At 49.7% G+C, this 20,004-nt stretch overlaps 1 protein-coding gene across 1 annotated transcript; it reads right to left on the bottom strand.

The window, feature by feature from the left end:
- Positions 1–1,555: 1,555 nt before the first annotated feature.
- On the bottom strand, positions 1,556–3,531 carry HOXD4 (homeobox D4). Its single transcript, XM_012650734.1, has 2 exons — positions 2,715–3,531; positions 1,556–2,172 (listed from the first exon to the last, which is right to left on the bottom strand). Exons 1-2 carry the CDS (start codon positions 3,148–3,150, stop codon positions 1,838–1,840), a joined length of 771 nt encoding a protein of 256 aa, XP_012506188.1. The 5' UTR covers positions 3,151–3,531; the 3' UTR covers positions 1,556–1,837.
- Between the last annotated feature and the right edge of the window lie 16,473 nt (positions 3,532–20,004).

Raw genomic sequence — 20,004 nt, 5'->3', positions numbered from 1 at the left:
TGTCCCCAGGGTCTAATACAAAAGACCAAGGCTTGGAAGATACTTTAGGAGAAGTGGAATTTCAGCCTAGTGACTCCAGTGAATACCTGCCCTCAGCTCTCAAGAGACACAGAACCAAAAAACACGCCTGCAAATAAAGGCTTTTTTCCCTTCCACTTAAATATATTTTGAGAATTACCACTGAAACCTTCTAAAGTATTCTGAAGCACTGAAAAAAATAACACCATTCTGGATATTAAAATTAAGTTTTAAGCTCATACCTACTCCCTCTCCTCTTTTGTCCCCTTTTAGCAGCTCCAACCAGGGGTTTCTTTTTGGGAGCCTGAGACTTTGGGGTTTAAACTTCCAAAGATTTGTTCATTTGAGTATATGAACTCTGGCCATTACCTTTGACTCTTTCCTCCTTATCCTCAAGGGTCAGCATTTTAGAAAAATGAACTTTGAACCTTTTCCAGGCAAGGCATAAGAAAAATGACTAAAGAACATCTCTCTTGTTGTTTGAGAGTGACTTTTTAAAAAATCACTATTCTCAAGGCAAAGAAGAAGGCTTGAAAACTTTTATACTTCTGCAATTTCTTCTTCTAATTAATGGGCTGAGAAAAACTTCTTTAGATTTGCTTTTGTAAAAATTAGAGCTTCAGGGGGGAAAACCCCCCTAAGACCAACTTTTACGGACTTCTAGATTCAGTTAAGTTTTTTTTTTTCTTTTTTAAAGCAAGACTTCCTCACCTTCCCACTTTCTCCCTACCATACAGCCCCTCCCCCACATAGGCCATATACCTATTCCTATAAAATACTGCTATATATTTGGGGCATTTGAAGTCTTATTGGAACAGAGAATTCAGTCATTATCTAACAACCCAGTACATAGAGTTTTGTTTTCTTTCCCCAGAAGGAAAATGTTGGACCATTTGTTTCTTTTTTCCCCTTTCCTTTAATCATCCAGAACTGGCTGTAAGCACAGTGCTGAAAAAAGCACATGTGGAAATACATTTTCAAGAACTCAACTGAGTGGATCTTTTGCTTCCCTCTAGAAGGGTTAAGGGCCCCCTACACACATTTCCAGGGAATGAGGAGGGGGTGGAGTTCAAAATCCTGGTTTATAGACAGAAGTAAGTATTCACATCTCTGATTCTGCTCCCTGAAGCTCAGTCCCTTTCATCGTTTAAGATTTTTGGCATGAAGGTGTCAGTCATTTCTGTATCCCATTTCCCAACAAATAAATACTTAAGCAAATAATATCTAAACATAAAATAATCCATTTCCACTTTCTTCCTAGACTTATTTCTTTGGACATAGGGCCACTGGGAGCAAAATATTTTTTTTTTCAATCATACAGGAAATTCTACAGGCAACCCAGAAAGTTCCAAAATCCTGGCCCAGCTCTCCTACATCCACTGAAATCACCTAGCATGGGGATGGCCAACCTTCTGCTTTAACTCCCCCACGTTATTAAACAAAGCTCCCTGGAGGGGTGGCATGGGGGAGAATGTCCAAATTCATACTGGGATAAAGCATTCAACCTTCATCTGCAAATTCAAAATCCAAGAGTAGAGATTTTTATGAGTTTAATGACTCGACAAGGTTTTATATTCTCAGTAGCTCCTGCCATATAATATACTTAGAGAGAGAATCCCGCCCCCCTCCCCTCCCCATCCCCATCCAGGGAGGGGGCTGCCCTCGGGCAGGATGCTAACCTAGTCCGAGGGCGGCCTGTGTGTCCCAGGTCCACCCCACAGTACCTTAGAGCCCAGCGAGGTGACAGCAGGCCCGGCCTGCCCCCGCGGCTTCGGCTCAGCCTGGAACGCAGGGAGGGATGGGCCCAGGGTCCCCGCTTCTATAAGGTCGTCAGGTCCGTGTGGTGGTCCTTGGCCATCGGCTGCAAATGCTGGCCCGGGGCAGCTGAGGAGGAGCAGGAGGAGGAGGAAGATGAAGAGGATGACCTGCCTTTGGTGTTGGGCAGCTTGTGGTCTTTTTTCCACTTCATCCTCCTGTTCTGGAACCAGATCTTGATCTGGCGCTCGGACAGACACAGGGTGTGAGCGATTTCAATCCGACGGCGCCGTGTCAGATACCTGTTAAAATGAAATTCTTTTTCCAGTTCTAGGACTTGCTGCCGGGTGTAGGCTGTCCGAGACCGCTTGGGCTCCCCACCGGTGTAGTTGGGGTTCACTGCGAGACAAAACACAGTACAGCCAGGTCAGCGCCCTGCCACTAGTTAGGCCCCTCGCCTTTGCGGCTCACTTCCTGGCCGGTCCTGAGGCCGCGGCCCTCCCCGCGTTCCTAAGCTCGCTTCCTCCCTCCCGCCCTCTCCTTGGCGCACACACTCTCTCCCACCCACCCAACCCCTCACACACACCCATTCTCCCAGGCTTGCAGCGTGGGATCTCCAAATGTGCTCCTTCTCTGGGGCCCACCACCAGCTCCGGAATCCCTAAGCATTTTGGAAATCCCCCTCTCTTCCACTGCGTTCCCTCTGCTCTGAAAATGGAGTCCTTCCCCACCCCACCCCCTTCCCACCCCTTTTTGCTCCCACAGCAGAGCAGCCAGCCACATGGTCCCGGCCTGCTCCCTCAGCTATAAAAATTTATGGAGAGAGTAATTGCGGCGCCCATGGAAGCTCCACATGCCCCCACCCACTCGCACTCTGCTCCGGGACACCCTGGCCAACCGGCTGGGGTGGGGATGGAGAGGTTGCTGGAGGCGCGCCTTACCCGAATTCACGTGCACCTTCTTCATCCAGGGATAGACCACGGCCGGCTGCTTGATTGCAGTCCCGGGGGGCGGCTGCTTGGGGCCGCCGGACTGGCCGCAGGCCCGGGCACCAGGCAGGGGCGCGGGTGGAGGCGCCGGGGGCGCCGGGCACGGCTCTCCCGGAGCGGCGTAGTGACCGCCAGGGCCGCTTGGCTCTTGCCCGTGACCCCGCGCAGACAGCGCCGAGCCGGGCCCGGGGCCGCCGCCTCCGAAAGGCTGCTCACCGAAGTCGGGCCGCGGGTAGAGCCCCGGGGGCTGGAAGTCTGCGCCCTGCGCGCCGCCACCGTAGTAGTCGGCGCCCTGCTCGCCTAGGTAGCTGCCCTGCAAATATTCCTCGCACGGAGGGAACTTGGGGTCCACATACTTGGAGTTCACCATATACGAACTCATGGCCATTAATTTCTGAAGGTAGAAAATACTAATTTTTCTCGTGTTGTCTTTTTTTCTCCTTCCATAGGGCCCTCCTACTTGCTGTCAACTGAATAAAGTTGGGTGGCCATGTGACCAGGCCAGCCAATAGCAAGGGAGCGAGTTTATCACCGGGTTGGTGAGCATCTCATAATTTTCACAAATTTAACTAAATAACATACGTGTAATCAAGTGACTCCCCATGGCACATTTGAGCCCCCACCAGATGTTAATATAGTTCCAATCCCTAGCACCCCCATTCCCCTCAGGTAATCCCAGCTTTTGTCTGCCACTGATTTTACTAACCTCACGTGCCCTCTCCACTAACCCCTGCGTGAAAGCAGCCCCCCTCCAAGTGGGCACAGTTCAAGGGAGAATGAATCCTTCCATTGTGGTGCAGGGCAATGAGAAAGGTGGGCAAGCAAGGTTGCCTCTGAGTTGGCCAGAGTGCCCCAGGCAGGCGGTGTCTTGTCCGCTCAGCCCGCTGGAGCTGAGGCTGCCATACAAAGGCCTCGGTCGGGGCTTTGTCTTCATCAGGGTCATCCAAAAGTTACCAGAATCTGGCCAACCTGAATCAAATTAGGCAATGAGTAACCGCCATGCTTTCTACCGGTGCCCAAACCACGGTGTTCTCAAGCCAAAGCTGGGCCCTGTTTATATGGCAAGAAGCCTCTGCTGCCCTGGTCCGTGCAGGTGAGGGGTGGGCTGGGATGGTGGTCAGGGTACCCCCACCTCACCTAAATGCACGACAAAGGTCCCCATTGGCCTTTTCCCAGCTTGCTCTCTTCCCACAGGCAGGCCCTAAATTCCAGCAAGCCCCAATTTGGGTACCTTTGCACGTCATGCCCCTCAAGGACACAGCTGGGGCTAAGGCTAGCTGGCCTTCCACCTCACTTCCTAGCACCCCAAAACCTAGTCCCTTGGCCCTGCCTTCATGCAACCAATTAGGGTTTCTTTTTGCAGCAGCCACAGAAGCCTCTGTTTAAAGGTGAGGAGGAGCTTCTGGAGAGGAAAAGGCTGCTCTGTGTCACCAGGCACAGTTGATCTTCCTGGCATCCAAGGTACTAAAACAGAAAGAGGTGGCTGAAAAGTGCCGGTGGCTTCTAGTCTCCACCTCGGTATCTGGCTATTTCGAAGCAATGTGAAGTTTTTGCATCGACCATATATTCCCCTAGAATCGAATCTGTGACTACGTGTATACCACACAAATTCGGTTCTACAGGGTATATATAGACAACGTTACAACCTTCGGGTCCCACCCAGAGCGGGTACCCAGGCTGCTGCCAGCCCCGGCCTCTTCCTCTGAGCCACCGCCAGCCCAACGCAGCCACCCACACTTTCAGAGACAGTTCAGGTAGCCTGACAGGCTTGGTGACAATTTGCAGCAATTGAGTTCTCTCATTCCTTTGCCAGGGACAGGGTTACCAAGCAGCCGAGCAACCAGAATGTTCTTCTTAAGAAAAAAGGAAAAAAGAAAAAATAATCCATCCCGGCAATGGCAGCTTTAGTACCCCCTTCCCCCTCTCCGGATCCAAATAAGACACCACCCCCATCAAGTGGTATTTTCCAGAAAGGAACAAATGCCCTCAGCGGCAGAAGAAAAAGGGGCAAGAGGGGAGTATTCTCTGTTCACTCCTTTTCCTATTGCCTGACCAAGCCAGATTGGCTGCCAAAGCTCCATCTCTAAGAAGACGCACGCTTACCTTCCTGGGCCCTGAGCCCGCGGGCATGTTCATCCCACTGCTGCTGCATACCCCGAGGCAGGCGCTGCGGCTCACAGGCACAGAGCTGCCTTGGGTTGAGGCTGGCGCGCTAATGGTGAAGGGCAGGGTGAGGGGTCATTCGAAATCATTTACAAACATATCACAAAGTTTCATTATTTTTACTTTGCCGACAGCAGCACACAAGAGTACAAAAGTTCACGAATTTCACCCGCCCCAGTGCCTCAGCCCTGTCCAAGGTTTGTCCTTCAGTTCAGGGCACCAAGTGCTCAGAGGCACTCAGAGCCGAGATGGATTTCAGGGGCAAAGGGATGCCCTGGTTCAAGTGGGGCTCTGGATGCCTGACCGTAAGCTGAAGGTGTTAAATTTTGGGGGGGTTGTTTTGATTCCCCTTCCCTCCCCACTCCGTAATTCAAAAATTAGTTTTAAGCCTCAGGCCTGGGCTTGGTGGGGTGGGGCAGACAGACTCTCCTCTAAGCTTGGTACTTTGCACGCTTCTCACATCCTTTGGTTCCACCACTTTAGTTATTCTGTAGGTATTTCCTGGGCGCCAAGTCTAACAAGGGCTCTGAGGCTGCTGAATCTGTTTGTCTCAGGAGAGTCACCTCAATTTCCCCTAATGCCAAGCATTCCCATGTATTTGCCTTCCTAGGGACACTGGGCCTAGGCTTTATCCTGACAAATTGGGGGAGCCTGCTGAGCCACGTGGGGACCTGGGTGAATGTACACATTTTCATATTTGTTAGACGCTGTGACCTGCATTTCACCTTATTGCTCGACTTGTTCAGACAGGTCAAAGCCAACGAGTTATTGATGAACAAAAGCGTTAAATATTCACCTCCCGCTCAACTGCCCATACTAATGCTTTTGATCTCTCTGGCTTTTTGTTCTGTGTTCAGCTACAGTGTGCTAAATGCGGGTTTGCAAGTGAGTAGCCTCCGCAGAGATAGGCACCTAAAAGCCAGGTCAGCCAAAGGAGGGTGACAAGACGAAGGGGTCTTGGGGAGACCAGAGCTTCCAGCTTGGAGCCCAGAGACGATTTCACTTGAGTCGGCCTGATTCATAGAAGCAAACGTGCTGGGCGGATCTCCTCTTCTGGGGGTGAGCACAGCCCCCAGGGGGTCAACTAGGCTGCTCAGCCTATGGGGCCAAAAAACCTGGCCAGGAGCCCAGCCCCAGCTATTCCAACCAGAAGATAGGGCGTCTCACAAGCCAGGGAGGGTGCCTGTTTCCTGCAGTCCTTGAATAGTACCTCTCCCATTAAAATAAAATCACCTCCGTTTTGCAGTGAGGGAAGGGCCACCTTTTTTTCCGTGACTCTCCTGCGAATATCATCATCTTAATGACGTGGTTCTCCTGGAGACTTCACAGGCCTCCTCCGAAATGCACCTGTCTTTCGTGGCACAGGCAACTCAGAAAGATCCAAATATCCCAGCTAAAGACCCCAAGAGTCTCTGCCCCCACCCAACCCCGCTATGTTTCCTAGCAGCACCAGTAACTCTGGAGCAGAAATTCTGGAACTGCAGTTACAGAGAAGCAGAGGTAATGAGAGAGAGTATCCCGCCTCGCTCAGCCGGTGTTCCAAACCCAGGGCCCACGCCGCCAGCGCTGCGTCCGGGGGAGGGGCGGTGAGAGGAATGTCCACGTAAAGTTCAGAATTAGCAGCCTTCCCCAGAAGGGGGCCAACTCAACACACCCGCGGCCATAGAGGATTAAGTTTTGTTTGTAGTAAATTATTTTTTAAAAACCGAAGGTTGGGCCAGGCTTGACCGGGATAAACTAGGCTGGACTGCGGAGGGGGATCGCATCGCCTTGGTGTTTGCTGCGTTGGTTCGAGCGGGAGGCGGATGCTGGCCGCAACTCGTTAATAGGGCAGGCTGCTAATTAGCTGCAAGCTCTTAACACAAGCGAGCGCTGTGGCGGAGCTGCACCTGTGCTGAGCCAGGGAAAGGCTGAAAAGATCCGGAGAGGCCCAGGGAGACAAGGGTGAGACCCTGCGGCCTGTTTCCTTAGGCAGGTGACTGTGAACTAGGCCCCAGAAAAGCTTTCCGGGAGCTCAGTTTATCACCTCCACCTCCCAAATCCAGTTCTTCTCGCTTGGCCAGGCCTGGGGAGGGAGGGCGTCCCTTCCACCCGCCTACTCCAGCCGCACAGCCCTTCGCCCACCACCTCCCCGGGATCAGCACTGCTTCTTCGCGATTCGGAAGAAACGGAAAGGTACTTACAGCGGCGCTCTCTCATGGTCCTGAACCTGTTGCAATAAAAACGGGGGTCACTTAAATTCCACAGGATAATAAAGTAGAAACAGATGACACAGAAAAATGACAAGGCCCAAACACCCCACCAATACCCAGACCTCCCTGCTTCAGGTGCCCGCCTCCGGGACTGCGCAAAGTTCTCCGCAGAGCCAGAGACCGCAATCCTCAAGGGCAGAGCCGCAGATTACAAGAGAGAGTTCTGTCCCTATCACCTCCCCCACTCCACGCACCCTTGGGTAAAACCTTACTGGTTGTTTGGCTCTACTCAGGCTGCCTGTAACGGTTTCCCCAGTGGGAAAACGGAAAGCGAGGAGAAAATGGGCCTTTGTGTGTTTCCTTTTGCGCAAACAGGCCGGGTAGGTGCAGGTCCACTGGGGAGGGTGTAGTTGGTCCATCTGTCCCCTCCCCAGTTCCCCTGTCTCTTCGGCCCTGGAGCAGTTCAGCCCCCTTTTCCAGTTTCAGGTTGGTTTAAAATTCCTCTGCCCCAAGGAATGCCCTCCTCCTCCCCAAACCTGTCTTATCCTCCCTAAAGAAGAATCAGGCATGGCTGGGACTCACCTTCCCACTTCTGCTCCAATTCAAAACAAAGAGCAATTTCCCGGGGTGAAATGAGGACCCAAATGATAACCAAGGAGGAGGAAAATCAGTGGGTTTAAAGGTAAATGGTAATGCTTTAGATTGTTATCCAGCTCTATGGGTATGACATCAATTTTTCAGCATTGCTGCTGGAGAGCCAACAAAACCAATCTCACAAAGCAGTGATCTTCCTAGGCGTTGGTGTCCAGCTTCAAGTTTTCTGTCTTTTCTAGTTTTATTCTAGGATAGAAATCTTCTCAGAAATCTCAGAGGCAAAGCCATCTGCACCCTCACCTTCTCTTTCCCCCCACCCAGACTAACACTATTTTATTCCACTTCTGAAGCAAATGCTTCATTACAGGGAGGAGAGAGACAGTAAGTCCCTCTTGTGAGATGGGAGCCCTCAATTTTTAACTGTGCATGTCCAGAGGGAGGGGGAGAAAAACTGAGATTCTCATTCTATTTGTTAATTTAGGTTTAGGCTAAAATTCGAATTAACTTCGATGGGACTTCTCCCCATACCAGGCAGAAAAGTCCAGACAGAGCAATTCCCCACCTCTGGAGTTGTTTCGGAGAAAGTAATAAGTGACTTACTGTTTTTCTTTCCTAGTGGGCAGGGGAGCTGAGAGAAGAACTGTCTCCTTAGCTGGGTGCTGGCTGGAGCCTCTCACTTTCCTATTGCTGCTCCAGGAACCAAGCATCTGCACTTGTATGCTCTTAACCTAATTTATGGTGGGAATTATATTTTGGCTTGTCAACTCTCAAGCCATAAAACAAAGTTTATTGGAATCACGTGCTTGTAAATAGCCACTCAGGTCCTGTCTCTGCAGAACCATAAATAACCTTTGGCTTTAAACTTTTATTCACCAAATAAAGGTTCCAGGCAACTGTTCCTTCAGATTTAAATACTTCCAAATATCCAGGATGCAAGGGAGGTCATATTCATATCAATACTGGGGCTTTTCAAATAGCATCTTTTCAGAGAAGGCTGTTTAAGTTGGGAGATAGCGCTATTTGGAAAAGGCTGGTTGGTGGGCATGTCTTATGATTCTTTGGCTGCATTCGCTGTGAGTACCATCAACCCCTTTATTTCAATCATTTCCTAGTTCTAGATGTGATAAAGAAAAACATCAAAGGCCACTTCTTATTTATACCAGAAGGTGGAAGTTATTTGAGATTTTGCTCAAGTTTCAATAGAGAAAGGTTAGGGAGAGGCTGGGTGGGCTTGGGGGTGGAGGTGGCAGTTGGAATTAACACTTGGCTCCTTCTGTATTGTTGTGGATAGGCTTGGTGAAAGCTGAAGGTAGCCACATGTCTAGAGGTTTCTATAATTTGCTTAGATTTGAAAGGGAAGCCTTTGCAAGTGACCAAACTGCTTAAAACAGCAAGACTTAGGATTTGGTAAAGTGAGAAAGTAGAGAATAGCCCCATCGGAATCTTTGGCAACTGAAGCTCTAAAGAAGGTTATAAAACAATAAAACGGCCCTGGTGTGAAGGGAACAGGGTGTGAGGAAGCAAATGAAGCTCTCAAGGAATCCAAGCCCAGGAAGTCAGATGTCCCCACTCCCACAGTGCCCCCAACCACAGGGCTCAGGGCTCAGGGGTCTTTGGGAGCCCAATCCTGGGTGGGATCCTTAGGAGGGCTCCGCTCTGCCCAGCACTGCTGCTCCCACCAGAGGAAGAGCCTAAGAGAGGAGGAGGGAATATACCCGCCACCCTGCTGAGAAAGCCAAGAAAAGGAGCTTGGGCCTGAGGCTGCTTAATAGGAGAATGCGGCATTTTCTACTTGAGGGAGGTGGAGAGTGGGTGGCGGTGGGGGTCGGGAATTGGGGGGTGGAAGGGAAGATGCCCCCAGCTCTTATGGAGAGGTATAAATAAAGAGAATTGACCCCCCCAGCACCCTTCAATACCCTGTCAGAAAACGTGATTTTTGACAAATCTGATGGAAATAATGAATGTTCTGTATAGATTTGTAGAGCACACACACGATTTCTAAATCAAATTCAGTTGCAACAGTTCCCATCAGAAAGTCCCATCAAGCCCATAAAAGAGATCCCTCTGTGCAAAGATGTCTTTGCATCCTAATTTCCACCCATTTTACATGTATTTCCAAACCCATTTCCTGATTTGACTCTCATTAGGTACAAAGCAGGGGGCTGTTAGCCTGGATTGTAGGCATCCATTTCTCCTTTTTCTGTTCCATTAGCCACTTAGAAGGATATTTTTCTTTTACAGTTGGTGGAATCTGTTTTTAAAAATTCGTAAAGATCAGCTCCTCAAAACATTGTTTCTGGTTCATTAGCTCTAGGTGACCAGCTTTGAAATTAATCCCTGTTAATCCCCTGTAAAAAAAAAAAATCAAAGTTTGAGAGGTTGAGAAGAGCTTTATTTATTTTTCCATAATTTAATAAAGAAATTAATCAAAGGAAAAATGACTTTCTAGGGAATTCTGATGAGCTTTTTATGGGAATGGGGTAAAAAAAAGTGGGGAGTTAAAGAGAAACAGTGTTTGGAACAGTGTCTGGTTCCTAGTCAGGGCTCAGTAGATATTTCTTGAATGGATGGTGGTGAAGGATGGTGATTGAGACTTGCTTGCAGCCTTCACTGTGGCTTACACAAGAAAATAAAATTACACAGCCTATTCTATATAATTAGGCAATAACAAAAAAGTAGCTAAGAGTAAGGAACAGGAGGAAAGAAAGGAATACATTGAGGCAGACATCTTTATTTATTTCCTGATCTTAGGATAGCCAGGCAAAGTGATTAAGGAGAGTAACTGTCCATCTTCCTAAAATCTTCCCTTGTCTACGCCCTTCCCCTGTCTCCTCCCCTCTTTTGGGGCTTCTGTGGATGAAAGGGAGTAGGAATGGGGAAGACAAGCTGAGCAATGGGAAGAGCAGAGCTAGCATGTGCCAATTTGTTGAGGGTTTCCCAAGGACTTTCAATGGTGGTGGTAGGAATGGAAGAGGCAGTGGGGCAGGAGAAGTTGAGTCTTTTTAAAAACCTGTAAGGAGTTAGTTTCTGGGTAAGGTGGGACTCTGGGTATTGTCCCTCCCCATTTGGCTAAAAAGAGCCAGTCCCAGGAATTCCTGCCTAGCAAGCTTCCACGAGACAGGGCACCTTGTAGGGCTCCCCCAATCCGGAAACCAGAGCAGCTCCTAGGAAAGAGAAGAGAGTAAAGGAGGCCCAGGAGGTAGCAGCTCTACTCCAAATGCAATGAAGGTCAGCCCTCTTCCCCCACTAAGGGCCCCCACTATGTGGCCCTAGGAAAGAATATTTTATTTTGGCTCTTAAGGGGCTTCTTACCTGAAGGTGGTGGAGCTCTCCTCTTAAACCAGAAAAGATAGGTGGGGATGGAGCTTTGGATGGCCAGAGGTGGGTGGAGAAAACAAACTGCCCAGGGCTGATCTTTAAGAACATAGGCTGAGGGATAAGAAGGGAGTCCCAAGCAGGAGAGAAAATGTGACTCCATACTTCTGGCACTGTATCACTGAAAAGGACAACTTCTCTCTGCCCTAACCCCCCTGACAATGGAGTCACTCACTGGAGCTGGAGCTCTTGCTTGAGATCCTCTGGGAGGAAGAGGTGACTCCAGAGGAATTGGCCAATAGTGAGAGATAGGGCAAAAGGGGATGGCTAGGCTGTGGGCAGAACTCCACCTGACATGGTTTGAAACAAAGAAACTATGTATGTTTTGAGAGAAAATTCAACCCAGGAGGACTCCTGGTTAAGCCAAGAGAAGCATCTTGCCCAAGGGCTATAGAGCACCTCATGAAAAAGGCCCCTAGGCAGAAGTCATGGAAGCCAGAGCTATGGGGGTGAAACCTGGTTGCAGGGTGCCTGTGTGTGTGGGTTGTAGCCTGAAGGAGTATCTACACAACTCTTCATAAGCGATATAAAGAATTTCAAAGAATTAGAAGGCTGATGGAGATTTCTAGAGATAAGGTCTCTCTAAGACATACCTTGGCATCACTGTTGCCCAAGTTGGGGGCTAGGCCTCAGCCACAGCCCCAGAGCCCAGATCTTGGGGCACAAACAGAATAAGGGGTGGGGAGTGGTAGGGATGAGTGGTGGTGGGGCTCTCTGGCTTCTTCTTCTGCTGCCCACTGGTCTTTTCCTTACCCATCCTGCCCTGGATCTTAAGACACTGAAGAAGGTCCTTGCCCTGATGCTACAGAAGAACAAGAGGAACAACCAGCCCTGTGGGTGTGACTGACAGGGACACAGGGTGGTGATGGAAAAGGTGACTGCAGGAGGTAGACAGTGGGGCCTGCTCTCTGGAAAGACTTGAAGCCCTCTGTAGGAGTGGAAGATGTGCCTGTGTGGTGTCAGGCCTCTCCTACCTGACATCTGCCCACTGAGGACCTAGGGCCACTTTCCACTTAGGTGAGCCCTGATAGATGTAGGTGCCAGACACTTAGGCCCAAGAGACCAGGACCTATGTGGCCCACTACAGCAACAGTATAGGTCCTAGTGCTATGTTCTCCTGGCTCCGGTACTTCCTATGTAACCAAGCCTCTGTTTTCCTCCATAGAATTCAAAGATTTGGTGAGTGAACCAGGTCTCTTTTGGCTCTAAAAGTCTAGGCCTGACTGCTGAGCAGAAAAGAGATTATAATAATAATTATATTGAGCACTTGTCATATGTCAAAACACTAGTTTAAGTCCTTAAACCAGTGAGTTATACTATGTAAAGGGTTTAGAATAATGCCTGACACATAGTAGTGCTCTGTAAGTAAAAATTCTCATAACAAGACTTGATGGTACTCTTATACTCCCTACTTTTCAAATGAAGAAACAGGCCTTGAGAGTTTGCTGTTCTTGCCCAAGGTCACACAGCAGGTAAATGGCAGAGTATGATTTTGAACCCCAAACAGTTTGAAACCCCAACCTGCTCTCTTTGATATCTTCAAGCCAAAAGTAAGGGATCCATGTCCTCTTCCCTAAAATGGGAGAGATCACTCAGCCATTAGAATAGCGACCTTAAAAACCACAATTATAGATGGAGCCCAGCTCTGGGTGATGACTAGTTATAGAGGCAGAGGGGGAAGTTGGCCTCTGGAGAACAAAGAACCATACAAGAAGCAGGAGGGATCATTGAGCAGTGGTTCTCAAACATAAGTGTGCATCCTAATTGCTTGTGGGGAAAGAGTGCTTACCAAATTCAGATCTCTGGTTATCATAGTTGGACATTCTGATGCAGTAGGTCTAGGATGGGATCTAGAAACTTGCATTATAAACGAGATTCGGATACAGGCCTTCACTGAGAATCATTGACCTTGAGTAAGGAGAGGAGGGGGACAAAAGACTGCATTGCCAGGAGATAATGCAGGCTCAGTAAAATTGGGGCAGAGCCAGTTGTTGAAGTTGCGTGTCAAGGCTAGTGCAAGGAATGAACTGTGGAGCCCACCGAGGGCCTGAAATGATCGAAGTGGTAGTAGAAGGGTGTGTGGGTAGTGTGGAGAACAGACATTCCCATCTCGGTAGTTCTCAAACCACACAGGAAGTAAGATTTGGGTGGGCTCTCAGGGTCTCCAGGGAGTCCCAAGACCCAGGCCCTGTTTTGAGTAAGGGCAAGTCCAGTCAGCATACTAGAGGATGCACAAAAGGCTGTACTTTTCAAAGCTGCCCATTCCGGACACCAGGAATCCGGGACAGGGTAAATAGCAGGAACAGCATCCCAGCAGGAGGGGGCCGGTCGGGACCCCGCTGATTGGACGCAGCTTGCCCCATCACAAGCTTCTAGTTGCCTGCTCCTAGGAGCGCAGCACGAGGAAATCGCGCCCCCTCCGGAGGGCGGAGAAAGCGAGGTGGTGGCCCGCCAACCCAGAATGGCCATTAAGCTCCCTGGCCTAGGCGCCTCCGCCGCTGGTCGGGGGAAGCGGACCACTGGGGGTGGGCGCAGCACCGGCGACCCTCGTCCAAGGCCCAACGCACTTTGCGGGAGGAGGTAGAGGGCGGGGAGAAGGAGGAGCGAGTCACGCGTCCTCCTCTCCCGCCCGCTGCGGTCCACAGCATCTGCGGCGCCGCCGCAGCCAGCGAGACGCTTGTCCTACAGCGCCTCCTCCTGGACAAGACTCCGGACAGCAAAGCAGGGAGATCACGCCAGCCCCGGAAATCTGAGGACCGGGACTTCTTCGGGCAGGCGGAGGTCTCCCCGCACCAGACACTTGTCCTACTGTGTCCCCTGGGGCAGCTGGAAGGAGTCGGGAGGGCCCCGAGGCCGCTTTTCACCACCCCACTCCCTAGCACAGACAACAAGCTCGTGGCCCAGAAGCGCGGATACCTCATTAATTAGGCGAGCCCAGGCGGAAAAATCCCTCCAGTTTGCCCGTTTGTTTATTTATTTATTCGACTGCTGTCCGCTGAGCCGCTGCCCCCCTAGTTCCCAGCCCAGCCCTGGAACGTGCTACGCGATGGCGTAACAAGATCCGGGAATGGTCAGGCTGAAGGATTGGCTTGAAGTTTGGCGGTTTGAACAGGCGCCAGGAGAAAAGGCCTTGTCCCAAAGCTGAAGCACCAGACTGAGAAAATTTATACACTTCCTTGATATACCTGGAAAGAATATTCTGCTTCGTTTGGTCCTTAGCTCGTATTTGCAGCCTATTTCTAACGGACAGATTTAAATTGTGGTTGGGTGGCAAGTCAAGATGATTGAAAAGATCCAGTCAAGGGCAGAGCTGTTTGGCTGTAGTTAGAGGGAAGGCTGAAATAAAGGAAAGATGAGTAGCGAATCTTGAGAGAGGGGGTAATGGAGAGATCAGGTTATATCTCCCTGCTCTGAGTCCACCCTGCCCCCACCCCCTGCGTTGCCAGTCGAATCCCCGGGCTGGGCTGTCTCACTGCACATGCGCCAGACGCCTTGGAAGCGTGCGTGGCAGGCGCTGCCGGGCACTGAGCTGTGCTCCTACGCCTAGCTGCAGAGGAGCTTGGAAGCCCCATCTCAAAGAAGCAGGAAACATTTCTTTTGGGGGGAAAACCTGTATTAAAAGCCTCAACTGTCCTTTCTGATTTGCAAGCCCTGTTCCTCCGAACCAACAGAATACGTTGCCAATGAACACTCTCAAAATCGTCATTTGGATCAGAAATTTCACATCTAGAGCACCTCTTCGCCTGAGTCGTTCATCAAGGCGAGGAAAACCACCCAACGTTCAGAGAGCACAACTATTCCCTCATTCTGCAAAACTAGCCAGTCTAAGGGACCAGTCCCTAGAATGGATATCTAATCACACCATTTCCGAAAAAAGTGACCCTAAATGGTATTTAAGTTGAAATTCTGAGTTCTTGGTGGCTTCTCCCCAGCTTCCGGTGCCCCCACATACTCGGCCTGGCCGCCCTGGCCGCCGCACTGCGGCAAGGCCGTAAATACCTCTAACAGCTGCCTGCCAGCCCAGGGTGAAATACTGTCTTTGTTCCGATTTCCCCTGCCTCTCGGGCTCAGAAAACAGAACTCTGGCGAAATATATTTATTTGGAGGAACATCTGATGGGAAAATACACTTGGTTTTCAGCCCTGGTACTTTACTACATTTATAACAACAAGCTTCACTCTTTTTCCTGGTCCTCACAGAAATCGCAAGCCCAGCTCATAACGTGACCTATAGACATCATGGCCCGGACAAGGTATCGGCTGCTAGATCCATAAACTCACAGAGATTCGGGTCGGGGAAGCCCGGACTTAGATTTCCGAGCTTCTCAGCTCTTAGGGTCCGAGCGGTTTTTATTTCGTTGCTTTTGTTGTTGTTGTTGGGTTAACAGAGACAATGGGCATTTCCCGCAGCGGCAACAGCGCTCGAACTAGTTCTCCTTGTGAACTAAATGGTCTGAATTCAAATGTGATTTGCGGATTATTTATGCCCTTACATGCAATCGACCATTTCGTTCCAATAAGCTCTTAATGCCACCACGGTGCTTACAAAGAGCCCCTCAGTCCTCCACATCTACCCATGACATACGTCACCCTCCCGTGCGTAATTGGACCTGCAGTCCGCCCAGGTTCTTACTCTCTCCAGCGCACTGAGCCACGGAAACCAGGAAAAAGCGACTGAAGCTCTGAAATAGGGCTTGGCCATCAGGGCCATATCCTCGCCCCTACCCCGACCTCCACCCTGGTCCCAGCCGACCTAGGGGCTCCTCTGGCTCCAGAGCTGTCCTGGCAGGGCCTACAAGCGTGGTCCAAGGGCCTGCTTTTCAATAGGAAATGCTTTGTACCCGTATCAAAGAATGATCTCAACGGCTATTATACCGTACTAGAACAATAGTTACAAAATACAAACACTTCAAATAAAAAATATCACTCGAGTTTCTTCTTTGCAGTGCTCAAAGTTAGTGATCCAGGTCAATTCCGCAGACGTCAACTGGCCACAAATCATGGACCTCCATTTTGAAACAAGCATGATTCCATCGTTAACTGATAAAAATACCTTTTCACAAATATGACATTTATTGTTCATAAATGCTTTTACGGCTAACATTGTTACACTGGAATATTTGAGGGAACAATAAGTTAGAATTTGCCACTACATGCTTTGGGGAACATATTCTGCCATGCGCAGGTCAGTTTTATACGCAATGCGGCAGATTGTCCAAAGGTTTTAATATTTCCCAGCGTGTTCAGGAGAGAACAGGCAATAGAATTTGCAAACTGCATCCTCAACTGCTGTTTAAAATCTGTGAGAGAAAATAGCTTTCTTTTTCTGCAAAGGGTTTTCTTTTATGTTTTGGTTCAGTAGTTTTGAAGTCGAAGGAAAAATGTTGCTATGTAATATTTATTGTTGGGCAAAAAAAAATACATTTAGAGAACAAAAAAATCTACTCTCTTTCTACTCTGGCAAAAAAGAGACACGGAGTCTGAACTTAGAGTTGCTTCTAATTTTTGAAATATCTATTGGGATTTGCCCGATTGCTATTACCTCCTAAAACATGCATTCATTTTGTGACATAAGGTAATGCAAAGTAACCTGACAGATTACCAAATGTGGGAGGAACCTATCATGAGTTGTTTTAAAAATTCTCTAGGAACTAGAGAAACATTTATAAATATTTAAATTTCATCTCCTACACAAGGCCCAATAAACCATAAACCCTAGCAATTAGCATCACTCCCCAAAGCCTAGATTCAAACACCAAGCATATCCTGGGAACACAGAATCCACCCCACCCCCACCCAAGCCCCAAGTCCCAAACCCAACCCTCAAAAAACACCTGTTAGCTTCCCAGGTACCCCTGACCACAGATAAACCGCAAAAACCACTGCTCTATACTACAGGGTGCCTTAAGCGACCCTCTGCAAAGCTGAGATGCCCAGAAACAGTCTACACCCTTCCCAGGGTGGGAATAAGGAGCTTTCGATCTAGGCACTGGGATCCTATCTGTGTCTACCCACCTCTCAGAATCTCTGGAGGAAATGTGGCTTTCCCCTTAGACTTCCAAGCCCAACCGGACCCAAACCTGGGCCCCAGGGGACTCCCTAGGGATGGCGTGATTAGGGGGAAGGGGGCGCAGACAGTAACCGTCAGGTCCCCGAGAAAAGGAGGAGAGCAGATAGGCCCAAGGGGGTCGGCGCCCGGAGCTTCTCGGTGGCAATGCTGGGGCGCGGGCAGGCGGGACTCTTACCCGGAGGCTGCTGAGCTGGAGGCGGCGGTCGGCCCGGGCGGCTGCTGTAATCCATTAGGCGCTGCCCCGCTGCGCGCACTCTAGGCGGCAGGGACCGGCTCATGTGGGAGAAGGAACCGCTTCGGAACCGCGCGGCTGCCATCCCGCCGAAAAGGCCTGCTGCTCCTGGCAGGCGGTGTCGCGCCGGCGGGGGGCTCGGCGCCCAGGGCTCCTTCCAGGCTCCCCACCGGGCTCCCCGCCAGCTCCGGAGGTGGCAGCGGTGCGGACAGAGCGAGCGACGGTGGGGCCAGGTCGGGCGCCGGGCGGGAGCCCAGGCCGCCGCGGACTCCGCAATCCCGCAGCCGACGACTGGAGCCCACCTCTGCAGAGACAAAGGTTAGAAAAAGAGGGGGTGAGGCTCTGGGAAAGCAGAATGCGGGGGGAAATTCGCCTGGGAAATCAGGAAAAAGGCCGTGAAGGCGAGCGGCGCCTGCACATGACCAGCCGCAGCCAATGACGACCGCAAATAGGTCATAAAAAGGTCTATTACCAAGTTGTAAATTTTCTTCAAACAAAAAGGAATTTACTGCAATTCCTTGCGGATTTTGCACATACAGCTCGCAAGCGCCATGTTTTTTCCTCTCTTTCTGTCTCCCCGCTCCTCTCCTCCTCTCTTTCTCTTCCTCTCTCTCCCCCACCCTCTCCCCCTTCCTCCCTCCTCTCCTCTTTCTCCGTCCCTCTCCTCCTTTCCTTTCTCCTCTCTCTCTCTCTCTCTCTCTCTCTCTCTCGTCTCTCTGTCTTCTCTCTCTCTCTTTTTTCTAGGAATTATTTGGTTTTTTTTTTTTTTTTTGGCTTGGCCCACAACCTCTGCGCAGTTGGCCTCGGTGAACGAGGGAGAATGAGTGCGGTGTACCGCTCAAGCGCTGGGAGACGATCCTCGCAGCACCTCCCCCCACCCATCTCTCCCCCTACGCCAGTCACTTGGCTTCTCCTCCCCTCCCCGCACAAAAAGTCCGGTCCCGCAGGGCAGCCAAGCACTTTCGGTTTTTCCTCCTGTCATCTCGGTATGAGCCAGCTCCAGTGATCTTGAGAAAACAACCTGGGCTCTGCAGGCCAAGAAAGTGCTCACTCCCTCCTCCCCCATCCCGCTCCAACATAAATTGGGGTCCCTTCCATTTCCTGGAGTTTCTGTGGTAGGAGAGTCACTAACCAGCTCAAAAGCCGGAAATGGTTTTAGCTACTCGCCAATCTCTCCAAAATACCATTTTGAGAGCCCACTGCCCAGTCTTTATATCCACAGACACAGAAACATCCTCTGGTCAGTCTGGGTTAGAGAAGAAGCAACATTTCTGGATCCCTTCTGAAACCCATAGCTTTAGGTCCCCCTCTAAGAGCAATTCTCATTTGTATGGAATTTAATTCTAGTTCCCTCTTGCCCCCTCCCCCCACCCCATGTTCGTCCATTTAAAAGTCTGCTCAATCCGATGCTAAAGAGAAGGGTTTCATTTGTTTAGGAAAAGAGTTATGTCCCCAGATCAGCCTAGGGAAAAAAAAATTATTTTTCCTCAAAAGCAGACTTCACATTCCCTTTGTATTTCTCATGGGAACTGCTCTGGTGATTTCCCCCTGACAGTAAATGTCCTTGGCTGGCCTCCAGCATTCCCCTCATGGGCATGGCCATCCAAGCTTCAGAGCCTGCCTGAAAGAAGTAATCTCCTCACTCCCCAGTCTCTTCAAACAGTCTTTAGACTTCCAGTAATATGTTTATAAATATTTGCATCCGATATCTGTGTATAAGTTCTCGCTATTAATATCTTCATACCCAGTAAGTACCTATGTAGATATGGACTTCGGCAGACAATGGTACAGCACCCTCTGGAGCAGGACATTTGTATCCCTTGAAAAAGTTCTGATGACCTTGAATGTTTTTGATTAAAGGACTGCTGCTGCCATCTGTCAGCAAAAGCCATTTTCTTTCCAGAAAAAACCAGTGGGCCCTAACTTTGCTGGAAGGAACCACAGCAGCAGCCAGAGTCCGTTGAAATGTTCTCTTCCTTCCCCTGTCCACTCCCAGATGCCCAAGGATTCAGCAAACACTGGGGAAGCAGAGGACACAGCAAGCTTGGATGTGAAATAGCAATACCTTCTGCCTTGAAGAATAAAACAATATTTTAAAATGCACAAGCAAATGGGGCAAGTTGTTGGGCCCTCCCAAGCCCAGAACACTTTACTGGTATATACACATGGAACTGAGTTTGTTCAATTCCAAAATTTTCTGAGAAATAATCTCAATAGCCAATTTGCCTCATTGTCCTTTCCCTGTCTACCCAAATAAAAGTGGAACTTTATGACCCTCCTTTTCAGCTTGAGGAATGAGGGCTGGGAAGAAACTCTTTTCTCTGAAAAGGCAGCCATATTTGCATTTTTTTCTCCCTGTGCAAAGGTAAGTGATGTACTGGGCTTTGTGGAACCTCACAAAATGGCATATCTGAACTGACTTTTCTCTAGAAACCATTGAGACCCACACCCTCTTTTGTGTGTTTCTGGTCCTTGCAATCAGAGAGCCAAAATCACTCCTAAGTCTTGGTTCTTTCATTCAATGTTAACACTAGAGAGTCCTATTTTTCTCTAAATGGTTTACAGACCTCTCTAGGCAGACTGCTGCAGTACAGAACCAAAAAGCTCTGCCTGGGTT

This window comes from Propithecus coquereli, unplaced genomic scaffold, assembly GCF_000956105.1.
Source record: "Propithecus coquereli isolate 6110/MARCELLA unplaced genomic scaffold, Pcoq_1.0 Scaffold34, whole genome shotgun sequence".
NCBI classification, from domain to species: Eukaryota; Metazoa; Chordata; class Mammalia; order Primates; family Indriidae; genus Propithecus; species Propithecus coquereli.
Note: the sequence above shows the minus strand (reverse complement) of the source record. Positions and strands in the feature narration are given on the sequence as shown.

Coding starts and splice junctions, on each gene's coding strand:
- HOXD4 (XM_012650734.1), bottom strand. CDS start 3,150: ATGGCCATGAGTTCGTATATGGTGAACTCCAAGTATGTGGACCCCAAG. Junction 2,173..2,714: donor GAAGGTGCACGTGAATTCGG/GTAAGGCGCGCC, acceptor TTTGTCTCGCAG/TGAACCCCAACTACACCGGT.